Source organism: Phyllostomus discolor, chromosome 13, assembly GCF_004126475.2.
Source record: "Phyllostomus discolor isolate MPI-MPIP mPhyDis1 chromosome 13, mPhyDis1.pri.v3, whole genome shotgun sequence".
In the NCBI taxonomy this organism is placed as follows: Eukaryota; Metazoa; Chordata; class Mammalia; order Chiroptera; family Phyllostomidae; genus Phyllostomus; species Phyllostomus discolor.
This window is the reverse complement of record NC_040915.2, coordinates 63,234,734-63,246,771: the sequence shown is the minus strand read 5'-3', so window position 1 is coordinate 63,246,771 and position 12,038 is coordinate 63,234,734. Positions and strand designations below refer to the sequence as shown.

General features: G+C 48.1%; 1 protein-coding gene across 4 annotated transcripts in view; it reads left to right on the top strand.

Annotated features, from left to right (window-relative positions):
• Positions 1-12,038, top strand: part of SIAE (sialic acid acetylesterase) — a 37,451-nt gene that overhangs the window by 16,921 nt on the left and 8,492 nt on the right. For all 4 annotated transcript variants that reach the window (XM_028528267.2, XM_036014507.1, XM_036014506.1 and 1 more), the window contains 4 exons: positions 1,757-1,895; positions 5,385-5,562; positions 6,974-7,083; positions 7,658-7,791. In XM_028528267.2, coding sequence (XP_028384068.1) covers positions 1,757-1,895; positions 5,385-5,562; positions 6,974-7,083; positions 7,658-7,791 — 561 coding nt within the window. The remainder of the gene's footprint in view (positions 1-1,756; positions 1,896-5,384; positions 5,563-6,973; positions 7,084-7,657; positions 7,792-12,038) is intronic.

The following is a 12,038-nucleotide window of genomic DNA, read 5'->3' as shown; positions in this document are numbered from 1 at the left end:
GGGAAGGGAGCCAGCTGCGCACTCTGCGGCTGGCGGCCAATGGCAGGTATACAGCCTCCTGGGCTCCTCGCTGGGCAGTCCTGCCTCAGCTGGGGCGCCTGTTCCCTGAGGCCAGTGCTGGCCAGGCTTCCTGACATTCCCATTTGCCCTTTGTTTGGGGAAAACCAGACTAGTCCAGGGGGATAGAGACAGGACAAGAAAGAGCCAACACACAAATAAAGCAAAATAATGTACTTATGTTACATTCTTTTTAAAATAAAAAAAATAACTAAAAAATCAGGATTAAAGGAAATAGCACTAATGTGTAAACTCAGAGATGGCTGATGCCCAATCCGACACAGCACAGACCACACACATTCTTGTCCAGAGAATCTCTAGTCCTTCCTGCTCTCCGGGCAGTGGATGAGGGGTCACACGGTGGTTTGGGGGAAAGGGGTGGGTCTTTGGAGGGACCCTTTTGTTTAGTTTCTTGGCACTGTTCTCACTGGTCACCCTAAACACTACTTTTCAAGTTGCCATGTCTCCCTCGCTCTTCTTTGGTGATTGGCTGAGAGCCAGACAAGAACATAAGCATTTCGAGACGGATTTCAGCATGCTGCAGCAGTTCAGCAGTCATTTCTCAGGTGTGTTTCTTTCGAATGCACTCCTCTTAGGGGGGATGGATTACACAAATCTACCTCCCCACGGCCTTTTCGGTTCCATTAAAAAAAATTGAACACCATGGCTTCATGTTATCAGGTGCTTTTTCTGAATAGAAAGAAGCATGTTTGCATCCCAGCATATCACAGTGGTATTATTGACGGTCGCTTTTCTTTAACCTAAATCACTCCATTGCCCTCTCACCTAATACAGACTCACTCCTTGAGATCTCAGGTTTTACTGCAGTCCTGTCTTCTTTGGGGACAAGACTCTTCACCATCTGTTTTGGGCAGGGTGGGTCAAGGTGACTCCCACCAGCCCCTCACTGGTTTTGGTTATTGGTTTGATCTGGGTATACTGAAGGCTCAGAGGGTGGTGTTGACATAACAAACATCCAAACCTGTAGAGAATTTTAATGAGTTTATCTGAGCCAAACTCACAACAATTGCCAGGAAGCAGAATCTCAATGGACTGAGAAAATGCTCCGGGAAGGGCAGTTTCCCAGCTTGTGTCATGCATTAGAGCTGAAGGGGAGGGTATGTGAGGAGGATCGCAGGAAATCCACCTCGGTGGTAGATTGAAGGGGTGGGGGAAAGCAAAGCCTGGAATTGGATTAAAAGTAAAATGAAGAGAGACAAACTTCTTCCACATTGGTGGGTCCAGGATAGTTAATTAACATTTACTGAGATTGTACGCAAGCAACAAGATAAGGGGTTCTGTAGTTTCATGCTCTGGCACTGTAGGTGTGCTGTGAGAGGTCTAGAGAGGATTAGTCTGACTTCAAAGGTCTGTTATCTTCGATGTAAAAAGACAACAGACAGGCTCAGTTAAGGTCAGGATTGACTTTTGTCAAAAAAGCTACAGGCCTGGGACTGGACTACCCATTGTGTCTTGCTTTTAGTTAGGAATGTTTATGTTCATACCATCCTGTGTGGTTACTTTTTGCCTCTGAGTTTGTAGGTGCCCCCCCCCCCCCAGGGGGGCCTCCCCTGAGCTTGTCAGGCTTAGCTGTGGCCCCTTTTCTGTCCACAGTTCGTAGTGTTTAAGAGGCAGTCAGACAGTTGACCCCTTGCTGAATAGGGTGGTGTAAGAAATGGCACTCCTCTTTCTGTCCTAGATATTTAACGCTACCAGCGAGCTGTCCGACACGGCCGCCTATCAGTCCGTCCGCATCCTCTCGGTGTCTCTGACTCAGGCAGAGCAGGAGCTGGAGGATCTTGCTGCGGTCGACCTGGAATGGTCGAAGCCCACCGCAGGTGAGTGCGTGCTGGGGCACGTGCCGTCTCCTCTAGAAGGGGTCAGCGACCCAGGTGGGATCTGTAGTCCTGAGGGTTTTTTTTTTTTACCAATTTATTATGATTCAACCATCCTTTTTTCATTTCCGATTCTCCACCCCGTTCCTGATGGTAGCCACTCCCTAAGTTTATTCCCAAGACTCCGCTGGTGAGTCTGCTTCCTTGCCACGCGCAGATGCCTCTACCCTCAGCTTCCCAGATACACGGAGGCCATCGGCATGACCTCGGCCAGCATCTCTCTTCAGCGCCTCAAGGCTCGCTCTCCTCTCCTCTTCCTTCCTGTGTCTCCCTGTCTGAACACCCTGGCCGGTGCCCTCTCACGGCTGCCTCTGAGGAAGGCTCTTACTTCCTCCAGGTTCTTCTTGCCCCCATAGCTCTGTTCTTCCACCCCACAGCCCATTCAGCAGAAAATCTTTATTTCCCGCCTGCTCTGTGCGGCTCTGTGCTAGGCCCCAAGGGGACAGCTGTGAGCAGGACAGACACAGTCCCTGTTCTCAAACCTTAGCTTTTCTTTTATTATAACAAATAAAGCAGAGTCGGACATAACAAACATCCTTCACATGCTCTTTATTTCTCCCCTCTGCTTTGTTAAACCTTTCTAGAACACCTTTTTTTTTTCTCATTCTTTTCACTGCCTTTCCATGTGTTCCCTCTGTAACCCTTTATAATGTGTCTTCTGCTCCCATCTCAACGTCTTCGCCTCGACGTGACTGCTGTTCGTCTGACTGTACATTCTGGGTACCTTGACAGCATGCAGCACAGCTGACCCCCCTTTTAGGAACCGCACACTGCTGTCAGCTTGGTTCTTCCTTTCTCTGCTCTTCTCCTCTGTCTTCCCTGCCTGTGTCTTTGCCTGCTTCCAGCTGTGGCCCCTTGCGCTCTGTCTAGTCCCATTTCTATTTTGTCTGCCTGTGCTTTACCTTGGTAATCTCGATTGTTCCTGCATTTTCAAGTATTAAGAAATTCAGCAAATACTTGAGTGTCCACTGTGCGCTAGCACTGGTCTCGGTTCTGGGGGCACAGCAGTGAGTAAAACAGGCAAGGACATCTGATCTCATGGAGCTTGCCTTCTAGAGCAGTGGGACCATAACATTAGTAAGTTTTGTAGGAAGTGTCTGATATTATTCAGTATCACATTATCTGAACTCTCCCTTCAAGAAGTTAGGAACTGCCCTGGCTGGTGTGGCTCAGTGGATTGAGTGCTGGCCTGTGAATCAAAGGATCACTGGTTCAATTCCCAGTCAGGGCACCTGCCTGGGTTGTTGCAGGCTGGGTCCCCAGTAGGGGGTGTGCGAGAGGCAAACACACACTGATGTTTCTCTCCCTCTCTTTCTCCCTTCCTTCCCGTCTCTCTAAAAATGAATACATCTTAAAAAAAAAGAACTTAGAAACTAAGTTTATTCTGGTAACTTCTTGGGTGAATCTTTTGGTCTATGAGCGTTCACCACATGCTATCCAAACCTCTGGAATCACTCCGACTTGGATGGTGTGATTGTACTTTGCTTTCACCTCCCTTTCATTCTCTGAACTTAGAAACCAAATACATCTGGGGGCATCAAGGGAGAGATTAGATGGTGATACATGCCAATGAGACAAAATAAGTAAAATTCATCAGGAAAAGGAGCAGTAGGGACTCTTGGGGTGAGGGTGGGTAGTGGTTCCCAGTGTGAATGGCCGTGGGAGAAAGATGACGCTTCAGTAATAAGCGCCACCTGAAAGAGTGCGGATGTCGGAGGAAGAGCGCGGCGGGCTGGTCCGTCTCACGTTTCCAGTCGGTCCTGCCTCCCCTGTTGTCGTCCCTCCACCTGCAACTGGGGGGGGGGTCCTGACTTCAAGGACTCTGTGGTTAGATTGGTCCCCCCTGGATAATTCAGGATTATCTCCCTTCTCAGGGTCCCTAACCCTAGTCACATGTACAAAGTCCCTTTAGCCACGTGAGGGACCATGTTCACAGGGTACAGGCATTCGGTGGGGGCATCTTCAGGGGCTGCTCTGCCTACATGCAGTTTCATTCTTACGCATTTCCAAGTGGCTTTCCCCCTTCTTTACCCCCGGGTGCGACTTCAGCCTCCCCTCCAACCTTCTCTCCCTTTTGTAACTAACCTGTGCTCCAGTCAAGCACTTCCACATTTTTTCCTACTTTATGTGCCTTTTATCTATCACTTTTCTCTGCCTTGAATGCCAGCTCTGCTTATTAAACTTCTGTCTGTCCTCCAAGACTCCCCCACCTCTCTCGCTGTCCCTCTTAGTTGCCATTTCTCTCTCCCTGTGCATCAATGAGTCCAGCTTCATACCAGCCACCCACAGCCACCCTGCCCCGGCCAGCAAACATCTGCTGACTCTCCGGAGGTCCAGACACTGAGTAGGGTGGACGAAACTAATAGTTTGGTGGGGGAAGAGAAACACTATGCAGTGGATACGATGGAGGCACCAGGAGGAGGTCAGTCTTTATTGGGCTTTTTATGTTCTGCCTTTCATTTTATATTCGTTCTTTTGCTGTTAAACCCCCTAATATATGTTAGTGCCTCTTGAGGGACTTAACTGTATTTTGCCATATATTTTATTCAGCTGAATAGATGCCTTATTTTGTAGAATATAAGACCTATGGGGAGAGGTTGCATGTTTCTCCTTTTCTTTTTATTTACTGTCCTACCGCCGCCTAGAAGTGCCTGGCACCTACTAGGTGCTCAGCCAATTTTAATTGATTTCAAATTGATTGAATTCCCTCTATAACATCGTCAACTTTTTGAGTGCCAGAACTACTGGTATATTGAATTTGCATCTTTGATAGCGCCAAGCCAGCGACGTGCACAGAGTAGTTCTTTAGTAGACGTTAGGTTGAACGTTCCCGTCTGTTGGGTGTGTGTGTGCGCGTTCCCCTCTTCCGCTTTCTTCTGACAGGGAAGAGGCCCACTCCGGTGTGTGTGGTGACTGGGCTGTGTGGACAGATGGCTCTTGTTGCTTTCCCTTTTATCCAGACCTCCCATTACTGATTTGTCCACATTTTCATCACCACAGCTATAAAACCAGGTATAACATTACCCAGAAAAAATTTTTTTCTCGATGTGTTCCCAGCTTGCTTATTCCCTTCCACAGAGTGACCTGGGGAAGAATGCGGAGGTAAAGGCAGAGGCGAGGTGAGGGCAGTGTAGGGGACAATGGCCTTTCTGCCCCTCACCTGCTCAGTGGAACTCTTCGTGCTCCGGGTTCTCAGGAGCTTGGAGAGCTCCTGAGGGTAGCGGCCGGCGGGGGGTCTGAGGAAGAGTGCGGGAGCTTCACTCTCTGCCCAGGGGACAGTTGCCTCTCAGTCTTACCCTGCTTTCAGAAATTCTTAGCAAGGAACACAAGGGTGACCCGCACCCACTCCTGTCACCTCAACCCATCTGCACCTGCAGTTCGCAGCTGTCTGCTCTTCCCTAACTCTTTTTCTTTAACCGTTTCTCCGAACAGAAAACTTAGGCCATGGTAGTTTCGAGTACATGTCAGCTGTGTGCTGGCTCTTCGGGCGTTACCTGCACGACACTCTGCAGTACCCCATTGGGCTGATCTCCTCCTCATGGGGTGGGACCCCCATTGAAGCCTGGTCATCTGGAAGGTCCCTGAAAGCCTGCGGGGTTTCTAAGCAAGGGTAAGAAAGCGCCCTCCAGTCCAGGAGCAAGCCTGCCGGGAGGTCATCCAAGGCAGAAGGCCCATGGGCTCCTCTGGGGAGTCAGGCGTGTGTTGAATGTCCAAATGTGTATCAATGTACTCCGCGCTAGGTGAGCTGTTATTTCCACTGTCGTCACTACCACAGGCACCTGAGAATATGACAAGAAGCAATCGTGATTCTTTTTCTTAATAATACTTATAGCTAATGCTTGCCAAAAGCTTTATGCTGGAAGATGTTATAAGCAGTTTATATATAGTAACTTGCTTAATACTCACAACAACCTCTTGAAATGCGGACACTGTTAACTTACTGTAGGTAAAGATACTGTGTCCCAGAGCGCTTTAGTGGCTTGCTCACGGACGCCAAGTCAGTGGTGCAGTGTGGCTTCGGTGTCTATGCTCTGAAGCACTGACCGTATTATCTGTAGGAACATGCAGTGTGATGAGGAGAACAGATGGACGTGTAACCGAACGTGTGTGGCACACTGGTTGTGGGAGCTCACTCAGGAAGAGACGGACTGGGAAGAATGCTGGGTGGCGTGGTGGGGGTTGGAGAACGGGCTCGTGGAGGCAGCCTGGACACTCCCTCAAAGCTGGACGTGAGCAACACATGGACTGCTTTCACAGACATTGTCCCTTCAGTTCTGGGAGGGCCTCTGGCAGAGGGTGGACTTGCGCTCTTGGTGTGGCCTGGGCAAAGAAAGGCATGCCTGTGTGAGCACATTTAGTTTTGGAGCAGAAAGAGTCGCCTGTGGGAAAGTAGGAGGAATCCGAAGGCAGGCCTCCAGCTCGCTTGGAAGGGACAATTCCAAGGGTGTAGGGAAGTGGGCATTCTCACGTACAGCGGCTGCAAATATGAGTTCACACAAGTATTCCACAGAGAGATTTAGGAGCTCGTTGCAAATCTTAAAAATACGCCTTTTGACCCAGCAATTTCATTTCTGGGAATTTATCTAAAGAAAATATTTAAGTCTGTATGTAATGATCAAGCTATAAGAAAGACAGTCATGACATTGCTTATAAAAGCCAACAGCTTACAATAATCTAAGCGTCTATCCATTGAGTGTGAATTAAATAAATGTATTGCCCGTGTGAGAGACTCATAATAAAACACTTCTCTCTGTGGTTTTGATGACCTCATCTGGAAGCTGGGATGGCCCACTCTGAACTCATAGAAAACTGGTTGATACACTTACCTTGGGAAGAACCTGGGGGTGAAATTCAGAGACTGTTCTCATGTTCACCTGTGAAACAGAGTGGTTCATGTTAATTCTGTGTTGCTTTCATCGGAAGTTCGCCCCAAGGGAAAGCTGGATAGATGCCCAGCTTCGGGATCTGATGTGGCCAATTACTAGTTCTCTTGCGACACTTGTGCATCGTACTGATTTCAGGTTCATCCCACCCGACTCCGTGACTGGCCCCAGCAAGCACTCGGTTCTCTGGAACGCCATGGTCCATCCCCTGTGCAGTGTGACTCTGAAAGGCGTGATATGGTACCAGGGTGAGTGTTCGTTCCGTGCACTCTTTCTTCACTGTGTCAGTTAGCCGTGCTGCATGCCACACGACCCCAGAATTTAGTGCCTTAAAACAAAAATAATTTTGTTGTAAGCCCACTATTCTGTTGGCTAGCAGGGTAGTTTTTGTGTCTGTGTTGCTGCAGCCAATTTGTGCTAAAATCTATTACGTGTTTCTGGCCACCTGGCAGGTTGTCCAACGGCTGGGTGACTTAGATTGGCCTCCCCCTCATGTGTGAGGACTAGGAGCTCTCTCCGTGGGGCCCGTGATTCTCATGTGGCCCCTGCCTGCAGCTGGCTGGCTCAGACTGACTTCTTGTTTACATAGCAGTCTCAGGGTTCCGGGTGTGTCCAGAGAGAGCAGACCCCTAAGCTGAAGCACTCTGCAAGTCTCTGCTTGCATCATGTTTGCCACTGCCCTGTGGGCCAAGCAAGTCACAGGCCAAGCCAGAGAGTCTGCAGGAAGGCCCCCTTCCTAAAGACATGGTGGAAGTTGAGGGTAATGTGCGGCCATTTTTGCATGGACCCCCCAGCTGCTCTGACAACTTGGTCTGTTTTCAGGGGAGGCCAATGTGAACTTTCACAGAGACCTGTACAACTGCACGTTCCCCGCGCTCATCGCAGACTGGCGCCAGACCTTCCACCACGGCTCTCAGGGGCAGACGGAGCGTCTCTTCCCGTTTGGATTCGTTCAGGTTCGTATTGGGTTGGGGGGAAGAGGGCATGGGCCTCGCTGTGGGGACGTGCTGTTGAGATCTCTTTCCTGGACCTCGTGTTTCTTCCTTTTTCACCCTCCTAGCCGCTGGTCAGGAACTGAATATAAGACTTAATTCATCTCTGTTCACTGATGGGACAATGAAATCTTTTGAAAAAGTTAATAACTAACTAATATTTCTTCCTATTAAAAAAGCATTACAGAGAAGGTGGAGGGGTTAGCGAAAGCACACGCGTGTGTGGCCCAGAGACTCGGACGGCAGCATGGTGTGGCCGGTGGGAGGGGAGCAGTGGGGGCTGGGTGGTGGCGGGCAGAGTGGGGGAGAACAGGGACGTCTGGAGTAGTGTTAACAATTAAAAAGGAAAAAAATGTTACATGTTCATTAAAGAGACATTAAAAAGATAAGCTAAAAACATTTGTAATTCCACAATCCGTAAATAAGCAGATTTTTCTGCTCATTCTTGAAGTAGGATTCACACCATAATACTATACCATGTCTTACTTTTCTTTCTCACAGTGTTGTATTGTGAATATTTTTTCACGCCAACCAATATTAACCTTAGGCATAATTATAATGATTATAGAGTGTTCTGAAATATGGTTATGTTATAATTTATTTAACTGGTCCTCAGTTGATGGGTACCTAGGTTGTTGCTTTAAACATTTTGCTTTGTAAGTAGTGGCATATTTAATATTCCTTGTAGCTAAATCATTGCATACATGCTTGATTATTTCCATAAGAGAAATTCCCAGAAATGAAATTGCTGGGTTACATGAAATACTTTTTAAGGCTTTAAACATGTTCTCACATTTCTCTGTCAAAGTCTGTGAATTTGTGTAAATTCATACCCTCAGCAACAGCGTGCGAGAATGCGCACTTCCCCACACCCTCCCCAGCGTGGTGTCACCCCACCACTCCTTAGAACAAACCCCGTTTTCTCACTGCCCGCCCATTCCATGTACCCTGCGCCTGAAGTAACCTCTCTCTCCCGTACTTTCCTAGCTCACTTTCAATTATCCTATAGACCTCAGCCTGGGTATAATAAGTTAGGAAGCCTTCTGGGACCATCCACAGTCTGGGTTAGGTACCCGCTTTCCCCTGATGGGTGATTCTGTAGCACCTTCCACTGCCCTTTCTCCTCGCATGTAGATTGCTCGCGTGGCCATATTTTCCTGGGTCATGTGTGTGTCCCCAGTATCTAATTGGTTGACACTTGTTAAATGTGGCCTGACACATGAATAAAATATGCCCCAAGAGAAAATGTACTTCTAATTAGTGGCAACCAGTCAAAAAGATTCTGCTCTCAGCCTTGTCCGAAAGGAATCACATGTTTAGCGAAATTCACTGTTGCCTTGCCCCACCTGTTTCTAAGACCTAGACTTTTTAGTAGGGTGGCAGTTCTGACTCTGCTGGAACTTAGGAAATTAAACAGGTAAGGTGTTTTGAAAACAAAGCCCGGCTCACAACATAGTGATGGGACGGGCTTCAGTGTTTGAATCAGACATAATACGTCCAGGCGGCTGCCTCTGAAAGTCCACGGATCCCTCCTTCCCACCATCCGCCCGTCTCCTCTACCTTGTCCTACTTCACCGTACTTTTTTTGGATAAAGATTTTTATAGATACTCCTTGCACTTATAATTACTTTAAAATCATTTTTCTTACATTTATTTTGACTTTGAAACAAGATTATTCTGCTCATTATTATCAAAATAGCAACTCCTGTCACCAGCTCTGTGTTACTGTTGGTGGGAACTACATTTAGATTTGAGGGACTTTTTTTTTGTCTCTTAGCCTGTGTATGTGGTGATTTAAATGTGACTTCAGCCACTTCAAACCAAAAGTTTGTATTGTATGTGTATGATGTGCTAGGAGCTGAGTGAGGGCTAGAAACAGCATGCAGCCCAGAGACCTTGCCCTTGCCCTGAGGCCTGACGGTTTAGCAGAAGCCCCTTAGCCTCTGGGCTTTCGCTTTACATCATCAGCGAAAATATGTGGATTGCTTGTGGGAGACTGAGACTGTGGACATCTGCCTCCCAAGGGAAATGTCAGACTTGACCATACAGGCGTCCAGAGCGTGGGTCTGAAGCCAGGCTGCCCGGTTCAAGTCCCGGCTCTGGCACTTCTTCAGCTGTGTGATTTCAAACAAGACCTCAGACTTCTTTGTTATTAGGTATCAAGTGAGTCAATTCACGGAAAGCCTGGCGCATGACAAACAATGTTAGTGTTTGTTTTTATCAGTGAGAGAAGGCAGAACATCTGGAGGACAGTTGGTCTGTAGAAAAGGATGAGGTTGTGGGTTTGACCTGGTGGTTGCAGCAGCTGGAGCGACGAGAGATGAAGGATCAAACTCAGTGGGCAGGCCAGGGCCAGACACGTGTGTCAGAGAGTCATTCATAGAGAGGTGACCTGAAGCAGGGAGGGGAAGGGAGCAGGAGGCTAGGGGACTGGAGTCCTTGGGACTGTGCTTTCTTAAAAGGGGTTTAGGGGACCAGTGGAAGAGACTGCGGACTATAGTATATTATTGTAAAGTCCTGTGAATGTGGCCGCCTTTATATTCTTGGCTATTTGCCTTCATAAGCAGCAGTGTTTCTGCTAATCACCATGGGAGACTGAACTATATCTCCCACTAGGAAAAACCATGTAGTTGTGGAGTTTAGTTTGCTGGTGCCCCCATGTGGCCAGTGTGCGCTAGTGCAGTCAATGAAATGGAATGAACAGGGCAGGACTTCTCAGCAAGACTGCCATTTTGAGAAAATTTCCTTGGCGTGAGTGACTGTTGTTAGCATTTCTCCCTGTCATGCTTCAGGCTGGTACTTATTCTAGATCCTTCTGGTAGCTTGTTTGCTGTGCTTCCCATCATGGCGTTGACTGGGAACCATGGGCAGGGTTCCACTTTCAGTGTTCTTGGAGTTGTGGGGGAAGAAGTGGGATAACTCACCGATCTATTTCATCTTCTGGTTTTCATGAGATTGCGTTGTGAAACGTCAGCACCTCTTATCGTACAGATTGAAGCCAGTTTGCATAAGAGATTTTACTAAGAGAATTGGAAATGTCCTCTACATTCCATATCATACCTGTCAATGTGACAAACATCCAAACCTGCAGCCCAACTGAAGACAATTGCTGGGAAGCTCAATCTCAATAGATTGAGATCTGCTGCAGAGAAGGGCCGTTTTGCAGGTTATTTTATACAATCAAAGCAGGAGATGTGAGGGGGTTACATGGAATCCCTTGGTGTTAGATTAAAGAGGTGGGAGAGAGCAAAGCAGGGAAACCTCTAATATTGCGTAAAAAGTAAAATGGAAAGACACATACTTCTTACATTGGCGGGTACAGGACAGTTAATAACTAACATTTACAGCACACAGAGATGGCATGGCGGAACAAGAGAGCAGTGAGGGGTTCTGGGGTCTCGTGCTCTGGTGCAGAGGTTGTGCCCTGAAGGGTCTGGAAAAGGGGATTACTCTGACCTTCCACAGGCCTGTTATCATAGATGCAAAGGGACAGTGAACAGGTTCATTCCGGTAAAGACTGACCTTTGTCAAGGAATCTGCAGGCCTTGGATGTCATTAGCCACTGTGACTCGCTTTCCGTTATGTTCAGACCCTCCTATGCGTTCACCTTCTGTGTCTGAGTTTGTATGACCCGCCATGCGGGCCACTCCTGAGCTTGTCAGGGTTAGTGTGTGGCCCCTTTTCCATCCACGTACCCTTCATGCCATATCCTTTCTGCTGCTACTGCTTCCTTTTCTCCCCCTTTAGGATATTCTCAGTATGTAAGTTAAAGCAGCCCTTTGACACGTATGCTGTATGAGAAGGCTCCATTGGTCCCCCCGTCCCGGCCACACACGGTCTGCCCCTGTGTCCACTACCCTCTAACCTCCTGATTTTCTAGCCACAATGGCTGTCGTGCTTTCTTCAGTCACACCGGGTGTACTCCCACCTCGGGGCCCACCATAGTTTTCCCCTTCTGCCTGGAAAGTGATTTCCCAGTATATTAATTTTCTGTCACTACTCAACAAATTACTGCGTATTTAGCAGCGTAAACCAAGGCCATGCTGTGATCTATCACAGTCTCTGTGGCTGAGGAGTCTGGGTAGGTGTAGCTCAGCTGAGTCCTCTGCTCAGGGCTGCAGTGCAGGTGTTGGATAGAGCCGGGGTCTCATCTGAAGCCTAGTGTTCCCTCCCAGGCTCATGTGGCTGCCGGCAGAATTCATTTCCTTGAA